General features: G+C 34.7%; 1 protein-coding gene across 1 annotated transcript in view; it reads left to right on the top strand.

The window, feature by feature from the left end:
- ALDH1A1 (aldehyde dehydrogenase 1 family, member A1) overlaps positions 1-16,382 on the top strand; it is a 69,237-nt gene that overhangs the window by 23,670 nt on the left and 29,185 nt on the right. Inside the window, exon 4 of the mRNA XM_001373091.5 lies at positions 13,328-13,468. Coding sequence (XP_001373128.2) covers positions 13,328-13,468 — 141 coding nt within the window. The remainder of the gene's footprint in view (positions 1-13,327; positions 13,469-16,382) is intronic.

Below are 16,382 nucleotides of genomic sequence, written 5' to 3'. Positions count from 1 at the left end.
GATGTCTGAAAAAGCAGGGTCACCTCCATGTAGCTTTGACCCTAGGACAGATCAAAACAAGCAAGAAACTTCTTCCTTGAAAGAAGAAATCAGAAAAACAGTAAGAGATAGAATAAAATGGTTACATAACTTCTGGGTTAAATTATGAATTGAAATGAAGTGAGGCTTCCAATGGCAATATGTTTTTGAAGTTTTTTTTTTTTATTTTCAGGTTTGTTTTTTTAGGGGACAGGAGATAATTAACCTTAAATAGTTTGTTTGGGGCACTCTAATACAACAAGGAAAAGGGAATGCTATCTGAACACAACCAGTAATGACTCAATATCTATCTATCTATCTATCTATCTATCTATCTATCTATCTATCTATCTATCTATCTCAATAGGTTAAAACTATGTCTTTAAGCAGAAAAGTCTCTACTCCATGTTAAACTTTTAGAAAATTCAATGTGTTTTTTTTGTCTCCTTAGGCATGCTAAAGTCAATAAACTCTTATGAAATTGAATCTAGAATGAGTAATATTTTAAGTGACTGAAAGCAAAATCAAGATTTTTACTTAGGCTACTTCATATACCATTATTTCCTGTTGTTACTCGTGGTTCTTTATAACAATTGTTCTTGGCTCTTTATCTGGGCATTGTTGATAAGAATGGGCACATCTGAAAATATATTACCTCAAGTACTGAGTTTGCTTTGTTATACCTGTCTTATTATACAAAAGATGCACATTTATAAGAATGACACTTTTTCTCCTCACCATGGGGAAAAGAGTAAATGAAACATTAATTTATGAAAACAACTGAGCATATGATAAAGAAGAAAATATGAGTGGAAGTCAGTTGTGCTTCTATATACTCAGATTTAAACCCAGGTACCAAAAAATACAAGATAGGTAAATAACCTCCATTCTACCTGCGTTATTTTGCCCTGTCAAACAAAAAGAGATCAGATCTAAAGAGTTATGTAACCATTAGCTGTTTTCCCAAAAGATCTTAAAAACATGCAAAAATCATTGATACCTTTTGTTTTAGTATATAACATTTTTGTTAATATATTATTTCTCCTTTCCCTACCTAGAATCTCTCTTTTTTAAGAAAAATATGTATTTATTTGTTTGTAACTTTTCAAACATTAAGCTACTTATTTAACTTCCCCCCTTCTATATTTCCACTAGAGAAGGTATTATTTGACAAAAAGATATATATATATATGTTTTTAAATATATGCACATGTTTATTCATATGTATAATTATGTCTTCTATTTATCTATTCTTTCAGTGTAAATAGACATAAAGAAGTCATTCTTCAAAGCATATTTCTCTTTCTGTATATAATGTTCACTTGGTTCTACGTATTTCATTCTTCATAATTTTGCATTGTTTCTTCCATGTTTTTTTCCCGAAATTAACCTGTTAGTCATTTCATATGGCTCAGTTGTATTACATCACAATCATATTCCACACATTGTTTAGCCAGTCTCTTATAACGAAGATGAAAAAGATAGAGGGACAAGAATCTCATAAAAACTAATGAACATAGCAACCATTGCATGTATATTCGACATTGCATACAAAATGTCAGAGAATCTTTAGACAGAAATGTAAAGACCTAGTGGAAAGAATGCTTGAAAATAAGAAATTATCTGAAATTTGTCATGTTTATGCTTATAGGATGGACCACTAAGTAGTACCTTATGGATAATCATAATGCTCAGCTTATATTTTGCTTAAGCTTTGTTTAAAGGGAAGAAATTGTTTAATTCACTTTCTATACACTTAGAACCATTCATTAACATAAAAAGTCTCCCCTAAGTGCTATTGCTAACATTTAGATTAAATGATCACATATATTTGTTTCTACATTGATTGATAGAAATACCTAAAAAATAGAAATCACTCATCATGCATTTATTAAATACTTACTATGTGATAAGCCTTGAGCATATTGCCCATTCACATTCTTCCCTGTAAGTGTTGTTGTTTTTTCCCTTAATTTACTCAGGTGAATCTGTGATTTCATTCCTGTTCAAGTTCCCTTCAATAACACAAACTGCAGCCTGTCCCTACCTTTCTATCCTGTGTGATCTTATCTATGCCCTCTTATAATAAGTTTACTGCAGCAGGTCTAATTAAAAAATGTTTGGGGTACTCTTGCTTTCTTTTAGAATTATGATAATTCTAGTGAATTGTATGGGTTGTTGATTCTTGTGTATTCTTGTGTATTCTTAAAATATGGAGAATTTACCATTGGAGATAAAAGCATAATTATATAGTACAGTTTTAGGAAATTTCATGTTTTGACTTAAATATTTCTTTACTTCTACATTGACGTAGTCATATCCTTCTTTCATCTGATGGACAAAGCTTATTTTCTAGTTTTATTTGGCAAATAGCCACCAAGGAATAGATATCCAGCAAAAGTCAGAAAACCCATTATCTAGAATTAAAATGGGTCAGAATTTCTTCTTTAATGATAGAGTCCTTTCAAGTATTACTACATAGTCATGATTTAATAGATGATGTAGACCTGCTATCACAACCTCATTAGAATATAAGATAGATCCATGAGAGCAAAGATCTTTTTTCTTAACTTTGTGCCACTTGCCATGCTATTACTAGCACATGATAGGTGCAATGATTGTTGAACTTATTGAATATAAATCTGCTAATGAAAATTAAAAACTTGTCAGCAGAAAGGTGGTGACTTTCTTACACTCTACAGAGTTTTAGCCATTAGTCTAGAGACAGCTGTTCAAGGTTGGGAAGCCCATCAGGAAGCTACAGCTACAGAAAAATCAGTCAGGGGCAATTCATTTACTTGGCTTTAATTTTGTCATCTATAAATTAGAGTTTAGAATAGATTACCATTTTTGGTTTCTTGCAGCTCTAAATATCTTATCCTGCAGAGAAGTCATAAGGTTTGAATTTTGACATTTATGAAGACAGCCAACCTTATCTATCTCATGACTACCTTCTCTATCTGTGTAACTCTCCTTTTTTCTAGGGCTCATCAATTCCCAGAACAATCCCACGTGAAAATTGAAACTAAACTTTAGGAAAACCAAAGTTTTTCCTAAAGTAATGATAACAGGAATGATAATTATCATTGTTATTATTATTATTACTATTATAACAATAACTCATATATTATAGTTCTTTATTTTACAAAGTCCTTTTAACTGGTTGTTGATTTTTTAACCAGGTCATACCTGATATTTCCTAAAGGCATTTGCCTATTACTAGGGTAATCTTAGAAAATAAAAATACCTTTAAGGCCATTATGAAGCTTTAATAGTGAAGTGAGATGCAATGATGATTATATGTTGAAGTTGGAGAAGCCCTCAAGGAATCATAGAGTAAATCTATTACCAAAGTGAACCCTGGGAGAAAAAGATATTTGGGAGTTTAGAAGGCCAAGAAACCAACCTAAAAGTTTCAGTAATGAATTGATAATGATTGAACAAGAATTATTTAGAAAATGTTATTAGAAATTTTTAAGTCTTAATGTTTTCTAATGCTTTATCTGTAAATAGTGTTCCTACATTATTTACCTACAACTAAATTTCCAATAAATACTATCTGTTGAGGGTACTCAGTAGTTGAATAAGAGTTACTCATGAAAAAGCAACATGCTAGAGTGATAGAGATTTAAGTCCCACTTCTGTCACAAGTTGATTGCATGACTCTGGACAAGTCATTTAACTTCTCTGAGACTATAACTGCAGAACAAGCACAGGTCTTCATTTTATCAGTCAACAAATATTTATTAAACACTCACTACAAACACAGAAAATACAAAAAAGGCAAAGACAAAATACCCCCCCCAAATATCCCAGTCCTATTCTCACAGAGCTCACTAACTAATGGGGGAGATAATTTGTGGAACTATTGGTAGCTGGGCTGGATAGCTTAAATAAGGTTTTTTTGGTAGGGAAACAGGAGTGTGTTTCTATGTAGTAGTGAAATAGAGAATAGATAGGGGTTTCCTTCCTTCCTAATTTGTAGGGGGAGTATCCTCATTAGGAACGTCCTATGCTCATGAAAGGAAGTAAGGATGAAAGAAGAGAAGAGAGAGAATGTCAGGTCGGTATGAGGCAAAGATTCTCTCTTTGGAACATTACTCAATAGGCGTTCTTTAAGCACATACATGCACTAGGGATATAAACATAAAGAATACAATAATCCCTCTTCTCAAGGAGCTTATATCAAATTTTTAGACTGCTACAGAATTCCAGATCTGAGTTTTTAAGGGCAAAAAGTGCTCATGGTTAGCACCACAAATTGAATCTGTATTGCCTTCTTCAAATTGTAAAACGGGAAAACTCGGTGAGTTTTAGGGTCTTTCAAAAATAATCAAAGTACTCATTTGCTGGGAATCTGTTAACAAGACTTGCTCATAAAACCCAGTTCATGGTGGTAAAGAACACCAGTAAGATCTCAGGGTAAGGCAACTGTGACTGTCTTTCTAGGTTTTAAAGTCTATGGGTACAAAGTACGTGTTTATCCTCATAGAAATCTTTGACCCACCATAGAGTCAGGAAGGTACTTTGAGATTCACTCAAAGTTCTCCTCTTATCCCCTCACTATAACCTTTGACTTAATGTGAATGCCTGCTTACTTGACCAGCTTTAGGTTATTTTTAGATTCTAAAATTATTGTGTCCCCTTTCTTAAGATCTGGCTTCTTTCTGCTCCACAATCTCTGCCATCTTCTTATACTTGTGCTTCCTCCTTGGGGTTGGTGACATCTTGTATCATAGACCTTGCCATAGATGGCAGAACAGGACCTGAGGACCTATGCTACTCCTTTCAGGGGGAATTCCCCAGATTGGCAGGGATGTGAGTTCATACTGTGTGAAGCAGTTTTTTTTAAAACTGCAGATGAGAGATGACATACACACATACACAAACACATACCCTAAATGAATTTGCTCCAGGTTCTAGGAGTCCTAGTTACCACTCTATAGACTTAGTTTACTACTGGACTTTAAAATTTAAGTTATATACAAAATTGAGTGGTTTGGATTGCTTTCCAATGAAATTCCTCAGGGCATGTAACTGTTCACTTAACATTCAGTTTTTGGTGGGGTTTTTTTTGTAGCTTTCACACTTCAGAAAGAGTCTTAACAAATCATTGAGAAAAAGTTAATGATTACTATTTAGCACAAAGGTTTGTCTTCTATCCAATAATTCTGTAGAGAACTGTATAAAGATAAATGCTCTTAACTATATTACTTAGTGAAATATTCAAATTTGGCAAATTACACAGACATTATAAACCTAATATTCTGGAACTGATTCTTTAGATAATTAACCAAAAGACTTTAGGAATTTAATTTGTATGTAGAATAAAACCAGCAAAAGCCTGTACGCTGCCATTTGAAATGTTGTTGTTTTAATTAGGAGTTAAGGAAAAGAAAGACCAAGTGGAGATTGCTAATCATAGATATTATAAACTTTTTTCTTTTCACTTTCATGGTTCTTTCAGATTATGTTGACAACCAACTGAAGGTTGTAATAATAGAACATGAATACATTTCCTTAACAAATTAATCTTTAGAATTTAAGTAATGTCCAAGAAAAAAAATACTTATAGCAAATATAAAAAATAGTACTGTTCAATCTCTTTGTAAATGGCCATATTTTATTTGCTTTCACACATACAATTATTGTTCAGTCATTTCTCAGTCATGTACAACTCATTGTCATCCCATTTGAGGTTTCCTTTGCAAAGATATCAGAGTGGTTTACCATTTCCTTCTCCAGCTTATTTTACAAATGAGGAAACTGAGGCAAAGAGGATAGCATGACTTGTCCAGTGTCACACAGCTAGTGAGTGACTGAGAATGTATTTGAACTTGGGTCTTCCTGATTCCAGGCCCAGTGCTATATTAACTCTGCCACCTACCTGCCCACACATTCAATTACAATCCAACAAAATAGGCTCCTTTGATCTCCCAGAGAACTCCATTATCAGCCAGTTCCCTTATTCATTGATGGCCACCATGTGTTTGCAGTTGGTAGGTATTTATCACCATTGTGAAATATCTCTAACTATAAGCATATAAAAGATAGCCAAAGATCCTTGGGATACACCACTGTCCTCTCTATTTCCTTTTGTACTTTTCCTCAAGCAGACTGTGGATGATAATATCCCTTTTTGGTCTTAGTGGAAAGACTGTTCACTTTCACAACCAATAAAATCCATCATTGGAGCCAATGTTCTTGTCCGGAGCTTCTCTGAAATTATCAAGGCCTGTCTTCTTCATCCAACAGATGTAGCTACTTTTTAAGGCTTGTAGCCTTTCCATCTTGAAGAGCTTGTTCTTTTTTTGACATTATGTTCAAATGTTCAATGTTACCTCCCTGCTATGATATGGCAGAAGAGATGAAGAATGAAACAGATACTGAAAAATATGGACATGAACTGCTACAGAATGAGGTGAACCCCCCCCGCAAGATCGTATGTGCTGATCAGTGTAACAGGAGTGGAAACAACTCTAAAAGAGCTCAGAAGTTTGATTTCCAAAATCTGATGGTGAAGTGTACCTTCTCCCTCTCGATGGAGACATGAGTGACTAGAACCATAGAAACCATGAATGCATCCTCAGATATGGTCAACATTTTGATTGATTTATCTTGACTTGTTATTAGGGTATCTAGGCAGAGAAGGAATGTTGTTTGGCAAGAATTAAAAGTTGTGGGAAGAATAACATCAGTAAAGCATTTTAAAAGTTTCAGAGAAGAAAAGAAAGGGTGGTGGAGAAAGTAAAAACATATATATTTTGTTACTTTCTCTTTCTACATACATACATATTAAAAGCAAAATATTCTTTGTGATGAAAGTACACAGTTCATTATATGGTCCTCATTTCTGTTTCCCCTTTTGTCTTGGGACTGTTGCAGTGATGTATCATTATCAAATTCAAAATCCCAACAACAAAAAAGAGAATTGAAAGAATAGTTTGTGGGTAGTGTAGTGATAAGAACACTGGACTTGGAATGAGAAGAGCCGAATTCAAGTTCCTACTTATTAGCTCTGTTACTTTGGGCAATTTTGTCCCCCTTTTTTAGCTCTGATTTTCTTATCTCTAAGTGGGAACCATCACATTTATATTCCCTCTTTCAAAGCGTAGGTTAGAAGAAAGCCAGGACTCAAAGGCAGTCGTTGTGACATGAAGCCCCCATACTCTTTATACTTTACTCCTCTTCAAAGGGTGCTGTTTAGCACAGAAATTTGACTTCTGTCCAATAGTTCTATAAAGAAATGTGTAAAGATAAATACTGTTATCTGCATTACTTAGTGAAATATTCAAATATAGCAAATTACAGTCATTATAAATGCAATATTCTGAGACTGATTCACTGAACTGTAAAAACTATATAAATGTGAGCTAATATTAGAAGTCAGCTACTAGCAAGAAGATATGCTTCTCAGTAAGCCAAGAAAGGAGAGTGAAGTTCATGTCTGGGAAGAATGAGTTTGGCAGGCACTCAAAGGAACAGACTTCCTGGGGTAGCCAGGTTAGGGAAGTTCAGTCTGGATGAATAGAACCAGAACATGTAATATTCAAGGAACTAAGCAAAAAGGGATGCTGGGTCCAGAATGGATTATATTCAGGGTGGAAACAGATGTAGCCTTACCAAATAAGTCTGGAAAGAATAGAATACTAAATAAATTGGACAAAGCTGTACCTACCCCTTGGTCATATTTTATACATTTATTTGCCTGTAGGAATGCATAAGCAACTGTATGCTAAGTACCCTGATGATGAAATTTAAAATATATATCTGGTTATAAATATATATATATATATATAATGCATGGAAATAGAAAATAATATACATTATTTTATCTAATTAATGCCAAATTAGCGTATCAATCTAATACTACAGACAACTTGACATTTCACCATTATAGACTCCTGCTCCTAAACCCCTACATGTCAACAAACATTTATTGAGAGTTCTCTATGTACCATGCACCACTGTGGGGTTACAAAAATGAGGCAAAGTAAAGACAAGTTATCAAGGAGTTTACGTTCTAACAGTGAGAAGTAATAAGGAAGCTTGGAGAAGACATAGTGTTGTAGTGTGAAGATGAAGTCCAGAGAATAAAGGATGGATATTCTGGTTCCTTCCCCAAAGGGAGATTCTGGGAGGAAATCACCAATGAGAGAAAGGGGCTGCCATGGAAGGATAAGGCAATTGAATCATGGTACACGGTACATGGTACATGGAATTTTCATGGAACAACAACAAACAAACAAAAAGTACAGATTACCAGATAGTTAATTTTCTAGCAACACCTCTCGAAACATAAATAGGGCATTCTGGGTACATGAGCACGTCACTCTCACTTGCATGCACACACACACACACACACACACACACACACACACACACACTCCCATACACAGGAGAATCACAGTAGCTGTAAAATGGAGAACTGTCTTCTGAGTAGGAAAGATAAAGTTTATTTGCTAGTAACATCTGAAAACTCTCAAAGTTGTAGAGGATGTGTGGCAGAGGAAAATTCTTTACTGGAAGTTCACTGTATTGGTAAAAACACAGATCTGACAAAAAGAAATTAGAGAAAATTATGGCCATTTTCATTCTGGTAATTATCTTAAATGAATAGACTCATACTGGAAGGAGAGTAGATAGGATCCACTTGATCTTGTGCTCTCTTGACACCATCTTCAGACCAGGTCTGCTTCATTCTTTGATGAGGCATCCGAGCTTGGAGTCAGGAAGACCTAACTTTCAATCTTGCCTTAAACATGTACTAACCATGGACAAGTCACTATCCATCTCTATAGCTCCGTGCCCCCATATTAAAAAAAAAAAAAGATTACTAATAGCGCCAACCTCACAGGATTGTTGTAAGGATCTAATGAAATAATATACATAAAGCAGTTTGTAAACCTTAAAATTCCATTTGAGTGGCAAGTCTAACAGAAGGGATCTAAACTGAATGAAACAGTCTCCTAGTTTTCAAGGAATTTATAATCTGGTGAGATGAAGTGAGCATGCTTGCATGATTAGTGAACAGTTAGGGACTAAACACCTGTTTCACTGCTTCTAAGTCTTTAGGAGATGAGAAGAAAAATATCACGATGAGATCAAGTGGTGAGAGAAAGTGGTAAAAGGGTCATAATTGTGGAAATGTAAGGATATAAGGAAAAGGGTGGGGGGAAGAAATTTGTGTTTTACTCCAGAGGTCTGAGGCAAGTCATGAGGAATGACTACAAGAGGAAGAGACACTTGAGACGTGGGTCCATATGAAGTGAGGTGTTAACATCACATCCTCAAGAAAAGCATCAATATTTTTATGTGTTTGCTTTGGTTTTGTTTTAGTATTAGAGGTCAAGCAATCTGCTATGCTACCCTATTTTGTGAGGTACATATGCTCTGTTCTAGAAATTCTCCTCTTAAAGCTTTTTTAAACACAAATGATGAAATGCCTAATATAGGCAAGAGACAGAAAAGCCAAATTGCCTGATTCCTGGTCAATTCTGTATCCATTTGGCTATATGGCCTCTCTTTGGGAGGCCGGAATGTCTATAGATACCCATATATGGATAAAAACCATGGACTGAACACTGAACAGAAGCACACATATGAAAATTGCACCACACAGATCTGTTTAAACACAGGACAGTCAGTATATAATGTATAAGTTGTGTTCTGATAGCATGCAGACAGCCTTCCTATTCCTGGTGATTTGCTTTCTTTCAAAGCAGTAGGGTCAGACTACTTTTATTTAACTTGGAGAACAGAATGTATGAAATTCTGTATGTATGAATGTATATATGAATGTATGAAAGGCCATAGTGATTAAGGTTTATCTTCTTCTGTTCCTCTTGTCCATCAGCCTTGCATTAAATATCTATTTTCAATATCTCTCTGTAGATGCCAAATTATGTCTTACTGTAAATATCAATTACCCTCTAAACCATTAGTCAGAAAAATATGGAACAGTTACTTAATGAAATGAAACATTTTATATTTGCTCTGAAAAACTTATCATTAATTTTTTTAAACCCTTACCTTCCATCTTGGAATCAATACTGTGTATTGGTTCCAAGGCAGAAGAGGGGTAAGGGCTAGGCAATAGGGGTTAAGTGGCTTGCCCAGGGTCACACAGCTGGGAAGTGTCTGAGGCCAGATTTGAACCTAGGACCTCCTGTTTCTAGACCTGGCTCTCAATCCACAGAGCTACCCAACTGCCCCCTTATCATTAAATTCTATTCAGGTAAATTGTTAATTCACTTAAACCTTTAATAAGTATCTGCTGCACACACAATATTGTGGGAGGTAAGACACTAGTAAAATATTCCCTGTCCTCAAGGTGCTTAAGTTTTTCTGGGGAGTACAAAATGGACTCAGTGTCCCCCCAGAAGGGTGAGGGGGAAAATACCTTAGGTAAGAGTTGATCTCTGAACTGAAATTAAAAAGAGGACCAGAGAGTCTATGAGCCAATAAGAAGAGGAATACCTTTATGTTTTTGTCAAAAACACTACGAGGTAACAAGATCCATGGGAATATAAGAGCAAACACTAATGAAACTTGGCAGTTATATGATTGAATCTTTGATGTTGAAGGGAAGATTACCAAAGGAAAATCATATAAAAAAGGACATATTGAGTACTTCTCTATTCCACCCCCCCCAATCTATAATTTCTTTTTACACATATACTCTAAGACCATCTAGTTATAATGGGGTGAAGCAGAGGAAAAACAAGGAATTATTCACATCCTCAATGAGCTTACATCTTGGTGAAACAAGATTAGCAAGAACAAACCACATAATAATTGGATATTATGCATTTCATATAGATTAAGTAGTATAAAATGTAGAGAAGCATCAGCAAAAACAAAAATTGAGCCCTACTATAAAACATAAAAGAAGTATATCATGCACCTTTCACATACACAGGAGACATATTTTTGTAAAAGAAAAAAAGATAATTTTGGTTAGATGAAATGGCAATACTTACACACAAAAATATTAATATTTCTAAGAAAAAAGGAAAATGTTCTTACTATTAAAATTATATCAAGTTTCTTGAATTGAAGAGTTTGATACTTAATTTATTTTAACAGTTAACAGAAATATAGAACTAAATGAATTACCAAATAGATAAGTGGTTGAAAGATATGAACAAATAGCCCTCAAAACAATTGTGAAGTATTATTAAGGCAATTGAAATAATAGAATTGCAAATTATTGCTAAAGCCATAAGAATAATTCCTCCAAATCATGATCATCAAGAGAAACACACATCAAAATGACCTTCAGTTTTCACTTCACACTCATAAAATTGACAAAGATGGAAATAGTAAATGTTGTGGCTGTTACGAAAAGGCAGGTATTATTAATTCATTGTTTGTAGAACTGACTGGTCTAACCATTCCTGGAAAGAAACTTGGTATTATATAGAAGTATGATTATAATGTTCATTCCATGTGATCCCAATATTCCTCTGGTCGGCATATATCCTAAAGAGGTGACTGATAGAAAGAAAAACTCAGGATAGGACAAAGTAGAGCAGCACTTTCAGTGGTAGAAAAGAAGTAAAAACAAGGGAGAAGCACATTCATTGGAAAATATTTAAGCAAAATTGTGTGTGAATGTAATAGACTATTACTGTACTATTAAAAAAAAGCAATGGACTTGATGAATGCACTTGACACTATAAAAGAAAAAGGAACAAATGTTAAGAGAAATATGGAGAGCCAGGAAATTAATATATACAATGACAAGAGCAATACAAACAGAAAAGAACAACCACCATATAAGAGAAAAAAATAAATGTTATAAAGTTACAAAGTACAAATCTATCCACCAAAGAGATACAACAAAGTACTCCTTCCCTACCACACACACACACCTCTGGACATTTGCAAAGGTTTGTATGAGTGGAGCACTCTGGCATGTAATGTCAGTTGGTTTTTTGTTGTTGTTGTTGTTGTTGTTTTAATGCTCTGACCAAATCAAATTTTATAAATTTTTCTCTTTTTTTCTAATCCTTTGTTATAAGGAAAATCACTCTGACAAAAGAATTTCAATAGTTAAATAGCTAAAAATATGGCAGCCATTATTCATAAGAATATAACTTTAAAAATGGAAGATGTCTATGAGTCTTAGCCTTCTGTTTTATACAAAAGAAAACTGAAGTCCAGAGAAGTTATGACTTGCCCATTATCACACAGTAAGTGAATGAAACAAGATTTGAACTCCCAGGCTTCTGGAATTCTGAGCTAGTGTGTTCCTCAAATTTTTTTCTTTAGGGAGCCATTTCTCAGTTGCTCTTAGGAAATCCACTATTACATGTTACATGAAGAGCAGTTCTATGAGAAAAATGACAATGTCGACTATTTTCCTCTCCAAAATGTTCAATGTTAGTCAATATTTTTAATTGTATTTTATTGTCATGCAAAACATATTTCCATAATGGTCATTGTATTAGGAGCAAACTTGTGCAAAACCAAAACCCAAAATAAAACCATAAACACACTGAAGTAAAGATGACTCCAAAAGTTTTCACTAAAGGTGGATAGCATTCCCCATCATAAGTCTTTCAAGATTGTCCCAGATCATTACAAGTTTTCACAATTTTCACAGATAATCAGCATATAATTGCTGTTATTGCATACAATTGTTCTCCCAGTTCTGCTTATTTTCTCTGCATCCTGAAGGTCTTTCCAGCTTTTTCTAAAATCATCTTGTTTATCATTTCTTATGACACAATTCTATTCCATCACCAACATGTACCTCAATTTGTTCAGCCATTCCCTAATTGATTAGGCAATATATTTATTAAAAAATATTTGGAGTAAGAAAGGCAACCTAGAAAGGGAAAACAGTATTGAATTTAGTCAGAAGAGTTGGCTTCAAACCTCATTTATGCTACTTATGTTACCTTGGACATAGTTCAATTCACTTGGCTTCCATTTTCCTTGTTAAATAAGAGGTTAGCACTAGAAGCTCTTTAAGGCATACTCCATCTTTGCAACATATTAATCTTACCACATGTGACAGTTTTTCCATGTGAAAATAGGATAGTTATATTTTAAAAGGCCATCTATAAAGCATTTTAATTGCATAAACATTTGGGAAAATGAAAATTGCCATAATTTCTTCTCTATTTTCATGTCATTTCCCCAACTTCTTCTTTATTACAGGAATGTTTCATAATTTTAAGCCATTGTATGTGAGTTCTATCAGCATATTTCAATCCCCAAAGTTTTCCATGTCAAAATTAGATTGGGAAATATTACTTGAATATCCTTTTTATGAACTTAGTTTTCCTTTATTTTTTAGGAGGATGTAGATAAGGCAGTGAAAGCAGCAAGATCAGCTTTTCAAATTGGGTCTCCATGGCGGACAATGGATGCCTCAGAGAGAGGAAGGCTCTTGAACAGACTGGCTGATTTAATTGAAAGAGATCGTCTGTTATTGGCAGTAAGTATGAACCAGTGAAAGCAAGAGCTTGTTAGTGACCTCAATTTTATTTTTCCTTATGATGATTTCATGTCCTCAAAAAAACAAAACCAAATATTTTTTCCAGGTTTTAAGGAATTCCTTTTATAAGCTGTTTTACTCCTCTCCCTTATGTTAAAAAGAATCTTATTGTAGTAATCATTTTTACAGGAAATAACCATAACAGGAACAGAGATAAGGTAATGCTAGGGATTAATCTTGCGTTTTCATCAGTACAGATAAATGCATTGATAGGAATATTCTATCTCAAGGCAGGGCAGTCCCTCTCCACAAAATGGAGACTCACCTAGAGTATTGAGTGGCTGTAGCTTATTCAGCTTTAGGCTTCAGAGCCAATTCTTTCAGACCATTTGTCTATCTAGGGTGAATTTCAGTGCTTTGTATTGTAAGAGTTAAATTAATGTCTAATACTTCAAGTATTATTTTTATAAGTTTATTATCTGACAAAAATAGAACCATGTGACTAAGTTAATCTACCTGCTCAAAAGGTCCTGCTCTACCAAAGCTGCCAGCAGGGAGGAAAAAGATCTAGCAATGGAACTCCACCCAATTTATATCCTGTCTACATCAGCATGTTATGACAGGAAGTGAGTGGGGTTCTGGGAATCGTAGTTTTTGCCAGGGATTGTAGTTTTGAGGGTAACAGATTCTAATTTCACAATATCACTATTAAACTTTACAAAATACTCTCACAGAATCCTCATCCCTCAGAATTGGAAAGTGTCCAGAGAACATCTAGTTCAACCAGTCTAGAATTTATCACCAAAGTATCATCAAAACTTTACTTGAAGATCAAGCATTCCATGTGTGGATTGCTCTCATCCTTATGAATTCTTTTCTTATCACAAGCCAAAATTTAGCTCCTTGTAATTTCTTACATTTGCTTTTGCAATCGGGACAAGTTGATTCCTTTTTCCATGAGGGTGCTCTTCAAAAATGTGAAATAATTTTTGGCTATATCAGAGAAAGTGGAAGGGAATAATTATTTAGCACTTACTGCATAGGTGCCTGGCACTGTGGTAATTGCTTTATAAATATCTCAAGTGATCTTCAGAACAACCTTGGGAGGTAGGTGCTATTATTATCCCTCATTATATAGTTGAGGAAACTGAGGCAGAGGTTAAGTGATTTGCTCAGAATCACACAGCTAGTAAGTGTCTGAAACTAAATATGAACTCGGGTCTTCCTGATTCCAGGCCCAACATCCTAGGCATTACCTTCCATAGCTGCCAAGATATGCTATAGAGACTAAATATTTAGTACATTAAAACTTCTGTTGTTGTTGTTTTTTAAGAACGGCAGTCTAGCTACAACTTTCCCATCTTAGCACACTACCTGGCACACAAGTAAGTGCTTAATAAATTTTTCTTCATTTGATTTGGCTTTTTACCCAAGAAACTGATTTTTTTAGCCTTAATGTCTAATAATGTTCCTTCTGCTTCTACTTCCATCTTCACCAGATTTTTCCCCATTATACTTACCCCTCTCAGCTAAGCAGAACAGCTGGGCTTGGAGTCAGGATGACCTGAGCCAAGTAAGTGGCTAATAGACTTCCATCTGCTGCTCCATCTGCCTCAAGGGCTGAGCAAGATATTGGGCCCAGGGAGCACGGAAATGGCCACCAGGACCCAGGAGCAGTAGCCTTAACTCAGAATGCTTTCCTGGACCCAACTTGTCACTGGCCTCTTCTGGATCCAGGGAACATGAAATTTGTCTTCTAGGCAGCCGCTCTATTCCCCTACATGATGCCTTAGGATTTCCATTGTCTCTTGGCACCACTTACCCAGAAATCTTTGGGAAGTTGCAAATATTTGTTGACACTTCTGTGGTCTTTTACAATGGCTTCTGGTTTTCAAAGATTTCTTAAAAAAAACAAAACAGAGACTATCAGCCTCTCAAATGCTCAAAAAAAGGGAGGGAAGAGTCCATCACTTCTAAACTTTTAGTCATGATCCAAATCTAAATCTAGTTCATTCAACTTAAACAATATCTTGTTTGTAAACAAATCAGTTGCTAATTCCCTTCCAGCCATCCTGGGAAGTCTACAATTATATAATGATCACCATTGTACAGATGAAGAAATCAGGTTTTAATAGTGACTTGTTCAAGGTTTACAGCATTAAAATATTTTTTTTATTCTGGGAAGAGTTGTTAGAGCTCTATATAATCAAACACCTCAAATTACAGATGAAAAGACTGAGACTAAGAGAAGTAAAGTGTCTTGTCGAAGACCACTCAACCAATAAGTGGCAGAGTTAAGATCTGACCCATGCTTCCTAATTCTAAATCCAGTATTCTTTCCACATTCAGCAAATGAGTGCCAAAGCTTACCACACATGTTTAATTGTAACATTATGTAAATAACCAAGTTTCTGGTCAATCACATCTAGGACTGGTTAAGGGAAAAATAATAAATACAAATGCATATGTATAATTCACACATACAAATATTTGATAGCAAATATATAATATCTGCTATTTAAATTTATAATGTGAATATTAGTTTTAACACTCATCTGTTGGGATATACAAGGTGTCCCAAAAATGGTAATGCAATTTTAAGCTTTAAACAGGTAAAGTTGAAAACTTACTAAGCCTGGGGATATTTTATACTTAATGTTTCTTTTTCAGTTTTTAAAATTATGTACTTTTATACACCAACAAAAAATTTTAAATAAATAGGGGCTTGAGTGAGAAATCTGGAGTACATCTGACTCTAGACTATAACAACTAGAATAATTAAATAGGACCCAGGTGAAAACAAACACATGAATTTAACTCTGTTAAGAAGATTTTTCCCCTGGAATTGTGTATGCTGTTCTCTCTTTATCCCAGGTTTGATAAGAGTAGGATTCTAACTAACAGCGCTCTACCC

Source organism: Monodelphis domestica, chromosome 7, assembly GCF_027887165.1.
Source record: "Monodelphis domestica isolate mMonDom1 chromosome 7, mMonDom1.pri, whole genome shotgun sequence".
Classification (NCBI taxonomy): Eukaryota; Metazoa; Chordata; class Mammalia; order Didelphimorphia; family Didelphidae; genus Monodelphis; species Monodelphis domestica.
Note: the sequence above shows the minus strand (reverse complement) of the source record. Positions and strands in the feature narration are given on the sequence as shown.